Below are 18,962 nucleotides of genomic sequence, written 5' to 3' on the forward strand. Positions count from 1 at the left end.
AAAATTTCTGTACTAGTATAAAAAAAACCTTACATACATTCGCAGTTCTTTCAGCGACTTCCTAATTTAGAACAGAAAGGGTAAATCCATAAATATGGGTATTACCCTAATAAATCTCTCTCTTCCATCCCCAAATGTCTTCCATGCTCAGCAGCAGCAGCAGAAATAATAGGACATAGACCCCAAGTTGTTCCTGGTGAGCCAAATAGGATGTTACTTTTAAAATCATAATGAACATGTTTGCCAAATTGCTTCATGAGACCAATAGGCCATATGAACATATACTAGCATATAAAGATTCTATATACATTCATTATTCTCAGTTTTTAGAAATGTAAATAGACTAAGTTCCACAATGAAATTTCTAGAGTTTTTGTTTTGTAAGTAAAAATTATTAGCACTGATGTTAGATCTTCCTTTAATAGCACTATCCTGAGAGCACTTAATCCACTTACTTGCTTCTTGAAAATAACTTTCTAACTCGTCACCTTTGCTTTCATTTTGCATACCCATTACAGAGAATTCAGCTTTCCTTATTTTTTTCTAAATGTTGAATTGTTTGGGAAAATATCCAAAATTAATTTTAACGATCATTTCTTCATAAAAATCATCTAGTTCATCTACTTTTTTTATTAAACATCCTTCAAGCTAAACATCTTCATACACTAGGTTAAGGGTATAGTTTTCACTGACATGATTTAATCTCAGATCATGCAGTTCCAAAAGAATCTTGTATCTATTGTTAATAAAGTACAGTTTATTATATTATAGTAAGACAAGCTTGTATCAGTGTATGTCAGAATAGGGTTGTGTGTAAGAATGTAACTACATCTTTTCTCGCAGGTAATTGCATTCTCAGAGACTTGCCAAGTTCCAATATGAATATTAGTACCTGAAATATGATAATTTGGATTCAGAGTTAGGAGTCCTTGTTCTCCAGCACTTATTTCTTGAATCTCACTCCCACCTTCACTGATGAACAGCAGACAGACTAGATATGATTTTCTTTATAGAAATCACGGCTACTTACCGATAGACAGATTCCTTTGGTGTTTATCAATCATAGCAAGTTCTGCTTTGACTGCTGCTCCTTATAAGTAGTCAGAAAGTTCTTTACTTTGCTGATCTCTGCTCCAAGTTCTTCTTGCAGAAATTACATATTTACCATTTAAATCAGGACACTTGAAACTGAAAAGGGGCACCAAAAATAACTAAAATAATTCTTGAAATATATGCTATTGACCAACAAAGAAGTTTATCATATTAATAAATCTATAAAATCATCATATTCAAAGACTATTTTCAAAAATGAAACTGTAATAATACTATTAGCAGAAACCAACACTGTCCCAGGAAAATTAATAGGTTACCCTATTAATATATTGTAAGATGAATGTAACATTATACTGAGATAAAAAAAAATATATATATATCATCTAGAAGGTATTAAGCCATAAGAGAGAGGCCTGAACTCCTCTGTTACTTTAACCCTTGAAACATTACGGTTTCTGGTTTAGCCACTGATACAGCTATATAAATAGAATTATATTTAGGTATAAGCCTGTTTCCTTATGTTATAAACATAAAATCATAGAATCATATACTTAAGAACTAGAGTCTACAACTGGGAAATAGTATTAAGATATTAGTCTTAAAATATTGATAACTTAACCCTGTAACTAAATTTGCTATATAATTACTAGGTAGTTCTAAAGAAAAGTTTTGGTTAAGTTATTGAAGATTGTTTAGAGTCCATGAAAATATTCCTAATAAAATTTGTATTAACTTTGATGATGATGATAATCTGTTATAAAAGCATACTTAGAATATCACATTTTTGCTTACTATATTTTTCCAAGGCAAAAATAATACCTTAAGTTTATATAGCAACCTTACAATTTATGAGCACTTCATATACATTATCTCATTTTATCCACTTAATATTTTTTGAGATAATCAGGCAAATTTTTATGAGAGAAGTAAGACTTAGAAAAGTTAAGAGAGTTGCTTAAGATGACATAGCTATTAAGTGGTAGGACCCCAAACTCCTAATTACTAATTGTCACCTATAAGGAGCCAAGAGAGTGGGGAGGGTGAGAGGGAAAGATCTTAAAAAACACAGCACTTTTCAGAAATAATTTTTGTCTCATCCAAGAGTTATCTTTTGTTGGATCACTAAAATTAAATCTAATACAAATTAAATCTTAGACACAAATAAAATGCATATTCTAATCCCTTAAGCATCTGGAAGATTGAATCAGAAATTATTTCAGTTGTAAAATAAAGTGTGATAATTCTAAAATAAGCAAATTGTGATAAACATGAATCTGTTTAATCATGCTTTTATCAAATAACCTAAGTATGAACAGTTTCCTAACCAAAATAGTAGAAATAGAATTATTCTAGAGTTTAGTTTAGATTATTAATCAAAAAATTTCTTTGAAGGTGTTACACAACTCAGTATTCTGGGAAATATAAGAAGGAAGACAAGTTAAGAAAGACCTCCTAAATTAGCCAGAAAAACATTAATCCCTCTGATCGCAAAAGATAGCTACAGGTGGTACCATCTACCCTTTATATTTTGAGACCATGGCACATTTCCACATTTTTGAAAGCATAAAGTCCACCAAGAAAAACAAATGAACATTTAGTTGCTTTTCTTCTTTCTTTCCATTTTTCTTGCTAACAACTGCAATATAGGTATTTATCAGTTTTTGTATAAACCGTCCACATAAGGTTTGCTATTTGGGGGAAGGATTATTATAAATTTAGGAATTTTTTAACATCCTAATGACAAGTACCAAATTCATGCCACCTTTTATACTGACAAAATGTGTGTGGTTTTAAGATGAGTGGCTCATTAACAGAATTGCCTACTGAAGTCTCCTGAGCTCAAAAATTGCAACAATGCCTAAAGTTAAAGATAGCCTCGTGTCATTGGAGTGAATTTTCTCACCACTCTCATTTTGATAATTATCTTTATTTTACAGTCATTCATAAGTGTTTCTTTTCTGGGTAGAAGACTGTTTTGGAACTTCACAAAGTATCCTGAAGTAATGTGAATAACTGTGTAATTGTACTATTTAAAACATTTTTAACCCTAGAAGCATCAAAGTCTGTTTAAAATTCACCCGTTGTGTTTAGGAATTACTCCTGACAGTTACCTACCCTAGCATTGGCAAGTTGCTTCATTGATTGTTAGTAGGCATGCTCAGAGTCTTGGTAGATCAATAGAATGTCAAATATGCCCAAATCATGGAAAGTACAATGGTATATTATTAAACATCCCTTTTTAGAGAGATTTTGTTTTTTATTTTGGACGGTTTAGTTCATTTCCATTAATTACATAGCAGTTGCTAGTTATTAGAACTACCAGAACATTTGATATTAAATTTCTGTTGTCAGATTCAGGCTAGGCAATTGGTTTGGCCTACATGCTTCTTCCAAACTTCTATTCAACTTTATGAAATAAACTCAGGCTCTCCATGATGCTCGCATTTTTCTTGAATAACAACATTCAAACTCAAATCATTTAAAGCAGGCAGAGCAAATGGTAAGATATTCAGGCAAAAGAATTTGGCTAAACACTGATGCTCTGAAGTAGGCATTAGTCAAAATGTATAATTTTCCTACTCAGGTGTCTTGAGCAAAGTCGTATCTCTAGCAATCCTAATGCTCAGCCATGGAGCAAATAAAAATCACTTCTTGGAACAGTGTATTCATTGGATGTTTTACTTAACAATAGGATAAATTATTACTCTGTTAATATGAAAGTTCATTAATAACTCCCTAATTTTCTCTGCATAGTTGCTTTCTCAATCCTAGGACTCTAATTTTGTATATCACTAACTACATAAATCTTCTTTTTAACAAATCTTTATTAAAGTTCAGGGATAGCACAAAAGAGGTATAGCCTAATAATTGAGAAATACTATTAGATATGACTCTTCTCAGACCCCTGTTAGTGAGTCTTTTTATCGCCTTAGAATGCCTCCCCATCCCGCAGCAGGTCATTGCCTAAAGCACATCTAGTCTCTCAAAATCCAGGCCCAGTTCACATATTATTCTTAAAATCTTCCCCTGAAGTAATTACAAAATAAGACCCATTTAAAATGCATTAAACCCTAATTTCCTTTGAATCTCTTAATGGGAACCAAGGTTACATTCTGTGAGAAGCAGCTTTTCTCAGCCTTCCTCTGTAGGTTTGAGACGTATCGAAATGTCTCAAAGCCCACATTTTCTTCCTCGAAAAGATTTCAGAGCAAAGGATTCAATTCTTACTCCACCTTCCTCTTTTGACTCTGTAAGTAGAGTCTTGGATAACTATTTCATCCAATAATAGAAAACAACCAGCCCCATATGTGGTCTGGTAACAATATGAGGGTTTTGGATGTGCTTACTGTTAAATATTTTTGCTTTTTTTTTTTTTTTTGAAGGAAATTAAAGAAATCTTAGTATGAAGAACATTGGAAGTGCAGGATAAAATTGTGGTTTCCTCTATTATTTCACACACACTTAAGTAATATAGACTTGTAATCTGTAACAAGAACAAAGGATATGTATAAAACATATATTGATAAAGTTTGAAAAATTCAGTCATCATCTGGCTATTTTCTCAACATGAAAATGTCAAAAACAACTACTTAAAAACATCTTTGGTGTTTGGGTTTTTTAGTTTTATTCCAGATGTTTCATATATGTAAACACAGTCATGGCATATACAGAATATACATAGCAACAGGCCATTTCTTGTAATATGGAGAATTTAACAGGCCATTTGTTGTAATATGGAAAATTCAAATAATATGTAAAAGATTCTAGCTTCTACATTATTTTGGTTTCACTGTATTTAGGTTAATGTATGTTTTACCTATATTAAATGTTTTTTATAAACTCTAGGTTTACATTAGAAACTTTGCTAGACATTAATACATTTAAAAATAATATGTATATGTAACATGTGGAAACCTGTCATATTATGACCATTTATCTTATACCAGTTACTGTGGACAAAGATGACACTATTCTTAACTATACTTAAAGGTATCTCCAAGTCTATTTTGGCCCTTTTTGGTCATTCACACAAGAAGTATAAGGGTTCTTATAGCATCTTAGCAAGTAGAAGCCATTCACTGCATATGTCATGTCAGACTCAACACAGTGACACTGTCAGTAACCCTTTCTAGCGTCCATTCAGGTCTTAGTTTGTGAGATTCTTTTATTCATGCTAATTCCAACTCTTTGTAGGAAGTTTGCAATTAAAATAATACACTTACTATCCTAATGTCTATGCCAAAGGAAAAATGAAAATAAAGCCAGCTACAATCCTGTTTACCAATAGATTTTATGCCTGTGCTCTAGCTGTGTTTTGCCTTTAGAGAATGACTTGTTTAAAACTGTTGAGTTCAGACTTACCTACCTTCACATGTTGAATATTCCAAAAACATCTACCTCTACAAATGTATCAATGATGAGATTTGACAACTTGGTTGAACTTGGCTAGTGCTCTTCTCACTACCCTTGATGTTAAACATTAAGTTTTCACCATTTCCTTTGTTTTTCTGTCTGAGATCAGGTTGAGTTTCAAATTTTTATGCTTAGGTACACACAGTTATACATTTATACTGGGTTTTGTGCCCCAGAACTGATAGCTCCACTTTTAGATGGTCTCCATGAATTATGGAAAAAAGAAGAAGTGCTATCTACATACTCTCCTTAGGCTAGAAAACTAATGGCATCAGTTACATCAAAAACGTTTTATTTAAATTTTGTTATGAATTAACTACTTTCTAGAGGTTGACTTAATGTGGACATTTTAATAAGAAAAAACTTTCTACTTTGAAGATCATTAACTAACAATTTTTTATAATAGGTAAGACAATGTTATAATGAATGTTAAAAATATTTTTGTTATATTTAACAAAAAATATTCCTTCCAAATCCTAAAATAGAGTAAAAATCCCACCATCAGCTTTCATACAATTAACCACACATATTTCCAATACTTTATTTTAATACTTACAATTTTCTTCTATAATATCAAAATGGGCTTCTTACACATTGTAAATTGATTTACTTAAATGCATTCCAGTAATGAGTTATAAATGAAACTAAACTCAGGACTAAAAAGTTTTGCTTTCTAAGAATGGAGGGAGTGTCCATAAAATAAGTTTCATAGAAACTTAAATATAAATTTAGTGCAGTAATTTCAGTTTACCAGGATTGAAGATTCTTTGCTTTATGAAAGCCTTCATAAATTCATTTTCTTAGTGATTTTTGAAGATAATAAAAAAGTCATATATTATTTATAATACATATATCAGTGTGATTTATTAACAAGAAATAGACTGCCGTGCAGAAAAAGTGCCCATTGTGACTTGCTAACTCTGGGACTGTGTAGCTTGAATTTAGAGTTCTGATGAAATCATTTAAAACATAGAATAAAGATATAGGTGTTCTTGGCCTTCTAAGTTAGCAAGAACTTTTGATACATTTTCTAAAATACAATATAGATGATAGCTAAGTTTTATATAAACATAGATTTTATCATACTTCATTAAGGTGTAGCCCATGGCCAACATCATAGCTACCTTTCATAAAACATGTACAATATGACAGAGCATTCTCTATGCAATTCACAATAAAGTCTCTAATTTGGGAAAGTTAGAATATGTTTTGATTGTCATATATATAAGGTTATATTTTACCAGGAATTTTCCAGTATGTGTCATTTTAGCTAATGGAGTGGTTTATGCTTTGGTAATAACTGGAGTGAGAAGGTGTTTAATCTGGTTTCTGCAGGCTTGTTAGGAAAGATGTCACGAATATAGTAATAAATGTTCAGTAATTCATAGAACTTATATTGTTAATAAATAGATGAGTTTTTTAGTAAGTTCATTTGTATTGAAACTGTATGTATGAAATGAAAGTTTCAGTGTTTGTAACCTCTAATAAAATTCTCTGGCCTTGTTACTATAATAGTTAATTCAAATAAAACTTTTGAATATTGATGTTTTCATGTATAGAGATAAATGTGTATTTTAAGCATCAAATAGTAAAATGTTATTTCAAAATACTTAGCTTCATGGATATGATAATATACTTTCACTTAGAGGAGAACTGTTGGAGCCAAGAATTTGGGACACTGTTCTGAAAATAAGAAAATAATCTTAGCCGAAGCCGGTTTGGCTCAGTGGGTAGAGCGTTGGCCTGCGGACTGGGGGGGCCCGGGTTCGATTCCGGTCAGGGGCATGTTCCTTGGTTGCGGGCACATCCCCAGTGGGGGGTGTGCAGGGGGCGGCTCATCGATGTTTCTCTCTCATCAATGTTTCTAGCTCTCTATCCCTCTCCCTTCCTCTCTGTAAAAAATGAATAAAATATATTTTTAAAAAAGAAAATAATCTTAAGGAAAAATAAAAATAGAAACTGTAGTTAACATTTTTAAAAATTTACACCAGCACATATAAGCAGGCTTAAAATAATAAAGGAAACTATTGAAAGCAAAAGAGAATTATATCATCTATTATGGTAAAAGTAATTTTTTTCTAAGTTTCTATTTTGGCAGTCATCTGTTTCAGAATCTAGCTATCAAGAACTAATTCTTCATTTGGAAACAATCATTGGTATACTTCAATTAAGGATTCTTATGTAGACTTTTCATCTTTAGGTCTTGGACCTGATTGTGCTACTGCCTCCTCCACAATCCAGTGCCTTCATAGGTACTCACTGATTGGTTGTGGCTTTGACGCCGTGGACGGTGCTGAAGCTCTGGCACGGAGACAAGTTTAAGTCTAGGTTCTCCTGCTTCACAGGCTGCGTAACCTTAGCCACGTTCCTTCCTCTCTGTGCCTCAGCTTTCCAGTTAAAGGGACAGACTGCTTCACAACGTTACGGGGAAAGGAAATGAGGGAACACAAATAAGCAACATAGAACTTGGGTTCTCTCCCTTCCTTCGCTTATTCCTGAACAACAACTTTTAAAATGGCAAAATTATGGCCGGGAGTGTCTCCCTGTTTAATCCATACGGAGGGTTTACTGAAGAAATAGTAATTTGCTGACGTTTCTATTCAAAAAGTAAGTTATTTTCACAGAGACATGCATGGAAAAGGTGAGTCTTGGTCCAAAACCTTGTCTGCTATAAAACTCATTGTTCACACTGAGCAGTGATCCGCTTGGTAGTGAGCATTAGGCTGAGTGTTAACATCTAGGGTGAGTTATCTTGACTTTCTCATTGCATGGTTTCTCTGAACTCATGAAAGGCAGTTTTTTGTTGGTTTTTGTTTTGTGGTTTTTTGCATACGAACATTTATCATTTTCAATTTTAGCTTTGGGTCTTTACAGTTAGAGGCTATGTTATTAGGTCATACAAGTTCATAATTCTTATAACTGTTGGTATTATTCCTTTTACATTCTCACTTTATCTTTAGTAACAATTTTCCCTTCAATATAGTCTACTATTAATATTATACCAGCTTTCCTTTGATTAATATATCCTAGTGTTTCTTCATGTCATATCTTCTGTTATGTCTAAGTATATACTTTTTTTTAATATATATTTTATTGATTTTTTTACAGAGAGGAAGGGAGAGGGATAGAGAGTTAGAAACATCGATGAGAGAGAAACATTGATCAGCTGCCTCCTGCACACCTCCTACTGGGGATGTGCCTGCAACCAAGGTACATGCTCTTAAAAGGAATCGAACCTGGGACCTTTCAGTCCACAGGCTGATGCTCTATCCACTGAGCTAAACCAGTTAGGGCTAAGTATATACTTTTTAACTACGTATAACTAACTTTTCACATTTAAGCTTGAACATTGCTGTCTTTTGAGAGGTTCATCCTATGATGTTTTATTTTATTACAATTACAAACATATTTATATTTATTTCTACCATCTTCTGGGCTTTCTTTTACCAAATTTTTCATTTTTCTTTGCTCTTTTTTTCTCCTGTCTTCTATTGGATTGAGTTCAAACATTACATATGGCTTGAATGAAATACATTCTATTTGTATTTTAATGATAACCTAAAATGTGTAACACACTTGTGAACTCTGTATTTTTTTAATGTATAGCTTTTTAATCAATAGACACTTCTAGACTAGTTCAAAGGAAGCCGAAGTACTGAAACTATCTTAATGTGTTCCAAAGTAAAAGATATTACCCTTTAAAAAATATTTTAATCAGGAAAAAAAAAATGTGTAATTGGTCATATTTTTATTGAATGTATTTATTAATAGAACTATGATCCAATCTATAACGACCATAAATTAGCTTTTGAAGGTTTATCTTCATGTTAAATTCAGACCAGTGATTGTCAGTTAACGAGGGGTACATGCACAAGGCGTAGCCTTAGGAGTGGACTAGCATAAGGAGGTCAGCACCATTTCACCACACCGTACACTAAGAAAAGTGGCATCATCCATTTCCACAGGGATTCCTAAAGCTGTCCCTCCAGTTTACCCAGTGAGTCTTCCAGGCCTCCTGCAGACATTTCATCCCCAAATCCTTACTGACTTGAAGGCAGGGCTCACCTCTCCTGGGAGCTAGAATGTTCTTCTTGCAGATGGCACACTTGGTTTCCTGAAACATCCTGACATCGTATATCATCTTGTTCTTAAGTGAGGAAGTGTTGTGGACTTTAAAATCCATTGGCGAGTTGTACACCAAATGGAGCTTAAATTCAGTTCACAGCCCAGGATGGAACTTCTATACTATAGCCTCAACTTACTTTGGTAAAGATTCAAATGTGGCTGAACCTCCCAATAACTATTCATGGGAAGAGGCACAGTACAGAGTATACCATTTCTAGTTGTCAAAGCACTGAAAGATCTTCTTGGCAGATAGCTCTTCCCAATTCCCTTATCATGAAAATGTCAGTAAAACAGATTGCCTTCATGTGATTTTAAGCAGGTATTTTAAATGCGGTCAGTGATTCCTATGAGATGGCTTCTTTAGTTGAGAGGAGCTCTGCTGGGTTAGCCAGGACTAGCTGAACTCGAAGGAAGAGCCTATTCATCTCCAGGTGGGAGAGTGCGGAGAGGAAAGCAGCTTAGGCTGGGCTCCCTTATTCCTTTGTCTCAGAAAAGAAGACGACGCTCTTCTGAAAAAGTTAAAATCCCCACTAATTAACCCGAATTAACTTGGTTCTGGCCCTTCCAGCAATATTAACCTCAAATTTGGTGTTACTATTGATAAAAGTTGACCAATCCTATCCCAACTTCCTGTTAGAGGAAGGGACAGGACTAACAATGTTGTGCTGAAATGACATATTTGATACTTAGTTTTGCAAGAGGCTTTTTTCTAGAACTGATCCCCCTAACCCAGTGATGGCGGACCTATGACACGCATGTCAGCACTGACACGCGTAGCCATTTCTGATGACACGCAGCCGCTGAGGCGGCCGCATGCCGAGGATGAGACATTTGCTGCTCCTGAGGATGAAACATTTGCGAAATAATGTTTTTTTCCTCAAAGTGACACACCACCCGAGTTATGCTCAGTTTTTTGGCGAAGTTTGACACACCGAGCTCAAAAGGTTGCCCATCACTGCCCTAACCTGTGCTCTTGGTTACCCTAATCTGTGCCCTAGCTCCCCCGAAGCTCTATGAACTAGTAAACCTTGCTGCAAAAATAGACACATGGCTGTCAGTATGTCCACACCCTTTCAGATCCACTGATATTATTTACTCCGGCAAAAGAGGCCAAGGACCACCAAGGTGAACAGCCCCCTAGACCTCACCAACAGGAAGTCATTCCAGCTGGGCCAATGCGGATCAGTGGCTGAGCGCCGAACCATGCACCGGGTCACTGGCTCTATTCCCAGTCAGGGCACATGTCAGGGGCTCGGTCCCCAGTGTGGGCTGTGCAAAGGCAGCTGATCAATGTTCCTCTCTCATCAATGTTTTTCTCCCTTCCTCTCTAAAAAGTCAATAAAAAATATAAAAAAAAAAAAAAAAAGGACGGTTCTATATCCAGTAGAACTCTGGGGGCATTGCCTCCAGGAGGCAATTATAGATTATACAGCAGCTTTATGGACCAAACCTTAGTCGGGAGGCATCCCCATCACTCAAGGTTCCACTAATGCAGGCCAACACTGCAGCCATGCTCAGTAGGGGTTGGGCAGTGGGAGATCCAGGAAACATCCCTCCATAATGCCCGAGGAGGAAGCTGTTGAATGCTTGGTACTGCCACATGCTGCCTGTTACTTTATAAGTCATCCTACTTGGAGCCCTACAACCTGACCAACTACTGGCTTTACTTTGGTCTTAGAACTTCCCAAATCTAAAGAGCTATGTTCCGTTCACAGGTACACCTGCAAAATGAAGGAAATGGGCCTGTGCCTCAGGGCCCATATTTCAGCCGAGGCCTTCCTGAGTACTTGATCAACTTACCAGTAAATTTTTCAGGCTCTTCTCAGCCCCTATAGTCACCCAGGTCCTTAAGAAAAATGAGGCCTAGTTCCAGAATAACTTGAGATTTCAGTGAAATCAGTTTGTATCTATTCTTGTTCCTGCCTGTTCTTTTTTATAAATGTCTATTTATTGATTTCAGAGAGGAAGGGAGAGGAAGAGAGAGAAAAGAGAGGATCATTGATTGGCTGCCTCCTGTACACCCCACACTGGGGATCAAGCCCTGCACATGAGCCCTGACTGGGAATCAACCCATGACCTCCTGGTTCATAGGTCGATGCTCAACCACTGAACCACGCCAGCTGCACATTCCTGTCTATTCCTGACCTCCGTATAGCCACAGGTCTCCTGGCTTCAGAGGTGCCCAATCTATGAGTTCACTTGTGGAAAAGCCCTCTGATATCGAATGGTGCCACTTAACACATACTGTCCTTTGCCCACAACTTCCTGCATGACTTCATAGACAGGAATGTAGTCTACCAAGTTGATAGTTTATCACTGTAACGGACATCCTGTGAACACCTGCTCAGTGCTCTGTCATAACCTCCTGCAACACTGTCTCCAAGAATAACCTACAATGAAAATGTGAGAGCTCAAGAGGATTATTTGGGAGACACTTTTCTGGTCAAGGGACCCAAAGATGCCAGATAAGCTGTTAACAGTTCTGGAGAAGGGGGGTTCTTAGATGTCTACAAGTTTAACATCTTCTCCCAAGTGGTTAGGATGCCCTCTCTTGGAAGTGCTATGTCCTCCAGTTTTAAGTTCTACCCATCCTCTACCTGCCATTCTTACCAATAAAGTGCTGGATCAAACTGGATACATCCAGTACCCGAAGGCTATCTGCTTTACCTCCTACAGAAAATCAAACTGGTTCATCTTCCATATCACACCTTTCATTCACAGTATCTTGTCTTTGTAATACCTTCTCCTCTTTGAATCCCCTATTTTTTGTGCCCTCCAGTACCACAGATACTCTGGTAGCCAGCTAAAATGCCTGCGCAAGTGACAGACTGCACAAAAGGAACCCCATTAACACCCAGCAAGCAAAGTTCCAGTGAACGGACCAGCACTAGGCCACAGGAAAGCTCAGTCAAGTGGAAGACACTGTCTCTCCATTCATGATAGGAACTGTAAGACCGTTCACGGGGCACTGCAAAGGCAGAGGTTATCATTCCACTGGTTGTAAGTCTGTTTTCCTTCTTGTGAACACATCCCATGTCTTCCACTACTCTGCTCGGTCCAGCCCTAGGAGATAACTCGATCCTAGGCCCCAGTAACCTGCCCTACGAATCCCAGCAGGTAACTGGAATATGTCATTTGGAAAATCCAGGTCTGAAGGAACATTTGTCAAAACGTCCTTCCACTTTAGGATACTTTCAAGCATTCTTTTTTTAACTGTTTCCAAGCAAACAAATCTCTTAATAGAAACTGGAGCTAAATAGTAGCACACAGAATAAATCTGGAAACTAGCAACCTAATAATTTACTTCATAATGAGCCCTCTCTGCTTGCTACCATGCTTAGAATGGCTATTTCAAGGCAAGTTCTCACTTTCAACTTTGGCCTGGCTGTCTAATCAATCACCTATCAGATATAATGCTGGTTCACTGTGTGCAGTCCTTATATAATTAATACCTTAACATCTTTTCTGTGTTTTTATGGAGCCTTGAAGAGATCCCTGCATCCAGTTTGAGATTCTTGGAGCACTGATCATTCCTCCCTTCATCACCACCTTCAACAAATGCAACAGTACATATCTGAATAAGGTACTTACAAACTTTTAAACTTTAATAACAAGTTAAAAGAGCATAAGAAATAATCAGTAAAAACTACTTAAAAGTAAATGTATTAACATTTATAGTAACTATTCTACAATTTCTGTATTGTATTATCGATGTTGACCAAAAGAAATCATATAAGGTAAATTATGTGTGTGAATAACAAAATGATGACTAAAAAATATAAAATACTGCCCTTTTGAACAACTTGAGATTTTTTTAAATCATACCTCTAAATTTACTGTTATTAAAGTTTAAAATTTTTAACATGCCAAGTACCTCAAGAGAGCTTTATAATTTATCATAGTCCAAACAAACGTGATATATTTACTTACTAGCACACTAAATATTTAATTAGACTAAAGGTCCTTTTTCAGTAGTCTGAAGAAAACTGAGGATTCTGATCTTTTTTATGGCTTCCTGTAAAACAGCAGTGGTTGCAGTTATCCCTCATTTTAAGAAAAGCAATAAAATTTTTCTTAAAATCTGCAAAATTAGAAAGCAGAAAACAAATTTCTTCTCAAGACTGAACCTCCGTCCTAATTCCACATGTGAGACTAGAGCCATCTACTGGTTGGAGTGTAGTGTTACAAAGCACAACTATTGGACTGCTAATATTAACAAAGTATAGGGAGTCATGATTTTAAGAACCGAAAATACAAACATGGATAAAAATCATCTAGTCTAGGACACTGACTTGTTAAAAGTTAATAAAAGAATCTCTTTTTAACAGGAGACCCAACATATATAACAAAGTAGGGCTTAAAGTTGAGGTAGGGGGCCTCCAACCCCAACTCTGATTCCCGGGCCCAGCCCATGGAAAACAAGCCATGAGAGGTAGTCTGGGCAAATAACCTAACTGGTGTGGAAGGAGGCACCATAAGAAAGAACGGTCTCAGCAAAGCTGTCTGACCCAGCTTTCCCCTAGAGACATCCGGAGACACTGGCTTACAAAGGGCAGTGGTTAATGAATGGGCAGAGAAAACAAGAGTCAGGGCTGGGCACCTGAAGGGTTTTAAACCTCTTTTCACAGGGACATCGCTTAGGTGCTCATTCGATGCAACACTTCAGAAAACATTAATATGACTTTCCTGAAATGCAAAATAACACACTGGCTCCTTTACCACAGCCATAAACCACAAGAACGGGGTTTCTAGGTCCTATGGGCTTTCACCAGCCGGGCCCTGGACTGGTCCAGTCGTGGAAACAAGAGCCCAGTTTCCGGTCCCAGCCGCCTCCCTTCAAAAGGGCAGGGATGTCCGTAGAATCGAGGCAAGAAAGCGAGCTCCCCAAGGCCCCTCTCTGGGGCAGAGACCCCCAACCTGGACAGCAGCTGGTCAGCCAGGCTTGGGGTAACAGGCTGCAGCAAAGTTCCAAAGATGCGCAAACATTCCAAGGCCACGTGAAGCACAGTCCCCAGCCAGGGAGCATCCACGGGGCTCTCCCAACTCAGCTTCCAGGGCGCGTGCCGTTGGACAAAGCCATTGGTCTGCCGGACACAGCTGGACAGAGCCTCCAGGGCCTTGTAGATCTGGAAGTCCGCGTAGTGGTCTGCTACCTGCCTGGGCAGAGCGGCCACGGCACTCACCAGAGCATAGTCCTCTGCCCCGGCGCGGGCTGACGGCCCCGGCGGCCCCGGCGGCCCCGGCTCCCTGGGAAAGCAGGTGGCGCAGAAGGCCGGGTAGGTCCCAGAAGGGTTGATTCTCTGGGCAGTGCACCGGTTCAAGAGGCCTCCCAGCGCATCGGCCAGCTCAGCGTCGAGCAACTTCACCACCTTCTCCTCAGAGTAATCACAGTCCCAGGTGGGGACGCCCTGGCGGAGGAGGAAGTAGCGGAAGCCGTCCACGGTGTAGCGGTCAAGGCAAGTCCTGGGGTCCACTACGTTGCCCAAGCTCTTAGACATCTTTTGGCCACGGACTGTCCAGTGGGAGTGGACGTAGATGCGGCGTGGCGGGCTCAGGCCGGCCCCTAAGAGGAAGGCAGGCCAATAGATGGCATGGAACTTGAGGATGTCCTTGCCTATGACATGGGAGGTGGTCGGCCACCAGGCCTCGAACCCAGCACTGGGGTAGCCGACCACGGTCAGGTAGTTGACCAAGGCATCCAGCCACACGTAGATGGTCTGCGAGTCGTCCCCGGGCACCGGAATGCCCCAGTGCAAGTGGCTGCTCTTGCGAGAGACGGACAGGTCCGGCAGGTCCTCCTCCAGCCACTGGAGGACCGTGCGGCGGAAGGGCTCGGGGGTGATGGCCTGCGGGCTGTCCCGCAGCCAGCGCTGCAGCGGCTCCCGGAACTGGGAAAGCCTGAAGATGTAGTTTTCTTCCTTGGTCCAGGAGACGGGGTGCCCGCTCTCGACGGACACGGGACACGGATCCCCCGACGGGCCGGGCTGCCGGCTGACCTTGGCCTCGGGCAGGAAGCACTCGTCGGAGGCGCAGTACCAGCCCTCGTAGAGCCCCTTGTAGAGCAGCCCCCGGGCCTGCAGCGCCGCCCAGAAGTGCTGCACGGCCCGGCGGTGCCGCGCCTCGGTGGTGCGGAGGAAGTCGGTGCAGGAGACGCCGGCGTCCCGGAACAGCCGCTGGAACTGGGCCGAGACGCGGTCGCACAGCTCGGTCGGGGACAGGCCCGCCGCGGCGGCCGCCTGCTGGATCTTCAGGCCGTGCTCGTCCGTCCCGGTGGAGAAGCGCGTGGCGGCGGCGGCGCCGGGAACCCGCAGGCGACGGTGGCGGCACAGCGCGTCCGCCAGCAGCGCCGAGTACAGGTGCCCGATGTGCGGCGCCGCGTTCACGTAGAAAATGGGTGTCGTGAAGCAGGCGCGCGCCTCGGGGGCTTCGTCGCGGGCGCCGCGAGGGCCGGAGCTGCAGGGGCGGGGGCGGCAGGGCTCCGGGAGCGGGAGGCCGCGAGGTGCGGCGCGTCCGAGCCGCCGCGCAGCGCAAACCCGCAGCAGGATCATGGTGCCCAGCGGCCAAGCCGGCGCAGGGGCGCGCTGCTGCACGTGGGAGGCGCGCATGCGCAGCCGGGCCGGCGCTGCTTCCGGGCCCGCCCTCCCGTCGCCCAGGCCACGCCCTGCGGCCGCCCAGGCCACGCCCTCCCGTCGCCCGGGCCACGCCCACCTCCGCGCCGCACCGGACCGCCCCGCCAGCTCCAACGTCGCCCCGGCGGCTGTGAGTGGCCGCAGCCGAAAGGGGTCCGCTTAGCGGAGCTGGCGGCGGGGAGGTTATGAACGTGGTAAGTCTTCGTCTTCCCATAGCGTCCTGTCTGCCCGTTTGGGTTGTCATTTCACGTGTACGGATGTGTTTTCCCTCCAGGCTGAGCTCACGTGGGCAAGAACGTGGTGTTTGGGCATTTCTCACAACCCAGCCGGGGGCGGCACCGCAGGGCACAGCCTGCCCTCACGGCGGCCCTGGTCACCGCAGGGCCCTGGAACAGCTAACCTCACCTCCGAACACCGTGGACACGTCTGGGAGGGAGGAAATAGCTACCGAGAGCGCCTGGGGGAAGGATGAGAACCGAAAGGTGAAGGAGATCTTTAAACACCCTCAGTATTTGTTGAATCAACAACAAAGGTAGATTTGAAATGTGCAAGTCTTTGCCGAAGATGATGTAGGTCCAGGGAGGTGGAATGTCCTCTGGGGTCACTGTGCACATAAGGAAGAATCAGCCTTCCAGTTTATTTCACAAAGTAGTTATAGTAATTTCCTTCAATGGCCCTGGGGTTCCTAGAGCAGTTTTTTGTTTTGGTTTTTTTTTTCCGTTTTGCTTTTATTAACGGAACTCCAGCTCTATTGGAGGGGATGCTTTGGGAGCCCAGAATTGGATTAATATAAATCCTTGCTTCAGGCATGCTCTCATCTTTGGTCTATGACTAGCCATCTTTTCTTTTTTTCTCTCTCTCATTTAAATAGTCATTTAGTAATAAAATGGAATGGTACACCTGTGAACCTGCAACTCAACCTAAGAACTAAGAACTAGAAGTGGCTCTCTTACTCAAAGTCACTGATCATCCAAGTGATGCAAATCAAAACGGCAATGAGGGTGTCCGAATGGCTATCATCAATAAATCAACAAACAACAAGTGCTGGCAAGGATGTGGAGAAAAAAGGAATCCTTCACAGCTGGTGGGAATGCAGACTGGTGCAGCCACTGTGGAGAACAGTATGGAGTTTCCTCCAAAAATTAAAAATGGAACTGCCAATTTGACCCAGTGATCCCACTTCTAGGAATATATCCTAAGAAATTAGAAACACCAATCAGAAAGGATATATGCACCCTATGTTCATAGCAGCACAATTCACCATAGCTAAGATTTGGAAATAGCCCAAGTGCTCATCAGCAGGTGAGTGGATTAAAAAGCCGTGGCACATCTACACAATGGAATACTACGCTGCGGTAAAAAAGAAGGAGTTCTTACCATTTGCAGCAGCATGGATGGAACTGGAGAGCATTATGCTAAGCGAAATAAGCCAGTCAGAGAAAGATAAATATCACATGATCTCACTCATTTGTGGAATATAATGAACAACGTAAAGTGATGAACAAAAATAGATCCAGAGTCAGAGAAGCATCGAACAGACTGTTCAACCTATGAGGGAAGGCCAGGGAGGGTGCGTGGGTGGGAAGAGATCAACCAAAGAACTTGTCTGCACATATGCATATGCATCACCCGTGGACACAGACGATAGGGTGTTGAGGGTCTGGGGTAGGGGCAGGGCGGGCTAGAAGAGGTCAATGGGGGAACATATGTAATACTTTCAACAATAAAAATATTTTTAAAAGAAGTGGGTCTCTTAAATGTCCCAGAAGAGCAGCATTAGCGACACCTGGGACCCTGTTAGAAATGCATATCCTTGGGCTCCCCCACCCCAACTACTGAATCAAACTCTGGGTGGGGCCCAGCAATATCGGTGTTGTTGTTTTTAGTACATTTTTGTTGATTTCAGAAAGGAAGGGAGAGAGAGAGAAACATCAGTGATGAGAGAGAATCATTGATCACCTGCCTCCTGCAGGCCCCCACTGGGAATCGAAGACTGACACTCAAGCACTGAGCCACACCAGCCAGGCTGCAGTCTAGGTTTCAATGAGCTCTCCATGATCCTGATGCACACCAACGTTTGAGAACCACTGCACTAGATTACCAGGGATTTAGTGTGCTCCTTTTCTCCTTGTTCTCCTGTTCTCCCAGAGGTGATAATCACTGTCCAATTTTGTACTTTTGCATCCACGTTATCATATAGTATGTCTAAGCAACAGGCTGTTTCATCTTGCTTGGATTTAAACATTTTTAAAAGGCCATCATACTGCATGTAGTCTTCAACTTGCCTTTTTCACTCAACCTTTTGTTACTAAGATTCATCCATGCTTTTGCTTGTAACTCAATTCATTTTGACTGCCTTATAATAATTTATGAATGGGGGCATATGGTACGTTGGATCTGATTTCTGTGGTGATATGTATAGTGGACCAATCAAATTCTCCATAGGAGCTACGATAAGCACAACAGACATCCTTTGGGTATTTAGCTGAAGTGCTCTGTTTGATCCAGCCATTGAAAAAGGGCAAGTGAAGGATAGGTAAAACTTAGAACTGTAGGGTACGGACACCCTCCAGAACTAGGAAACAAATCCGGTTCTCCAACAGTTCTTCCCCACCCCTTACTTTTCCATGGAATCTCTCTTCATCGTACCAACATGCTGTTTCTTCCTATCTTGAAAAAAATCCTCAACCCCCGCTGCTGCTCCATTTCTTTCCTCCCCTTTATGGCAGAACTCCGTGAAAC

The 18,962-nt window shown here is 40.8% G+C and overlaps 2 protein-coding genes across 3 annotated transcripts in view; one reads left to right on the plus strand and one right to left on the minus strand.

The window, feature by feature from the left end:
• BOLL (boule homolog, RNA binding protein) overlaps positions 1–12,388 on the plus strand; it is a 54,986-nt gene extending 42,598 nt beyond the window's left edge. Inside the window, exon 12 of one of the 2 annotated variants that reach the window (XR_008557396.1) lies at positions 12,371–12,388. The gene's annotated coding sequence lies outside the window, so the exon portion shown is untranslated. Of the gene's footprint in view, positions 1–7,666; positions 7,773–12,370 lie in introns of those variants that run through there. The other variant, XR_003619508.2, reaches the window with a different exon arrangement.
• Positions 12,389–13,174: 786 nt separating this feature from the next.
• Positions 13,175–16,144, minus strand: MARS2 (methionyl-tRNA synthetase 2, mitochondrial). Its single transcript, XM_008146552.3, has one exon. It carries the CDS (start codon positions 16,137–16,139, stop codon positions 14,340–14,342), a length of 1,800 nt encoding a protein of 599 aa, XP_008144774.3. The 5' UTR covers positions 16,140–16,144; the 3' UTR covers positions 13,175–14,339.
• Between the last annotated feature and the right edge of the window lie 2,818 nt (positions 16,145–18,962).

Source organism: Eptesicus fuscus, chromosome 11, assembly GCF_027574615.1.
Source record: "Eptesicus fuscus isolate TK198812 chromosome 11, DD_ASM_mEF_20220401, whole genome shotgun sequence".
In the NCBI taxonomy this organism is placed as follows: domain Eukaryota; kingdom Metazoa; phylum Chordata; class Mammalia; order Chiroptera; family Vespertilionidae; genus Eptesicus; species Eptesicus fuscus.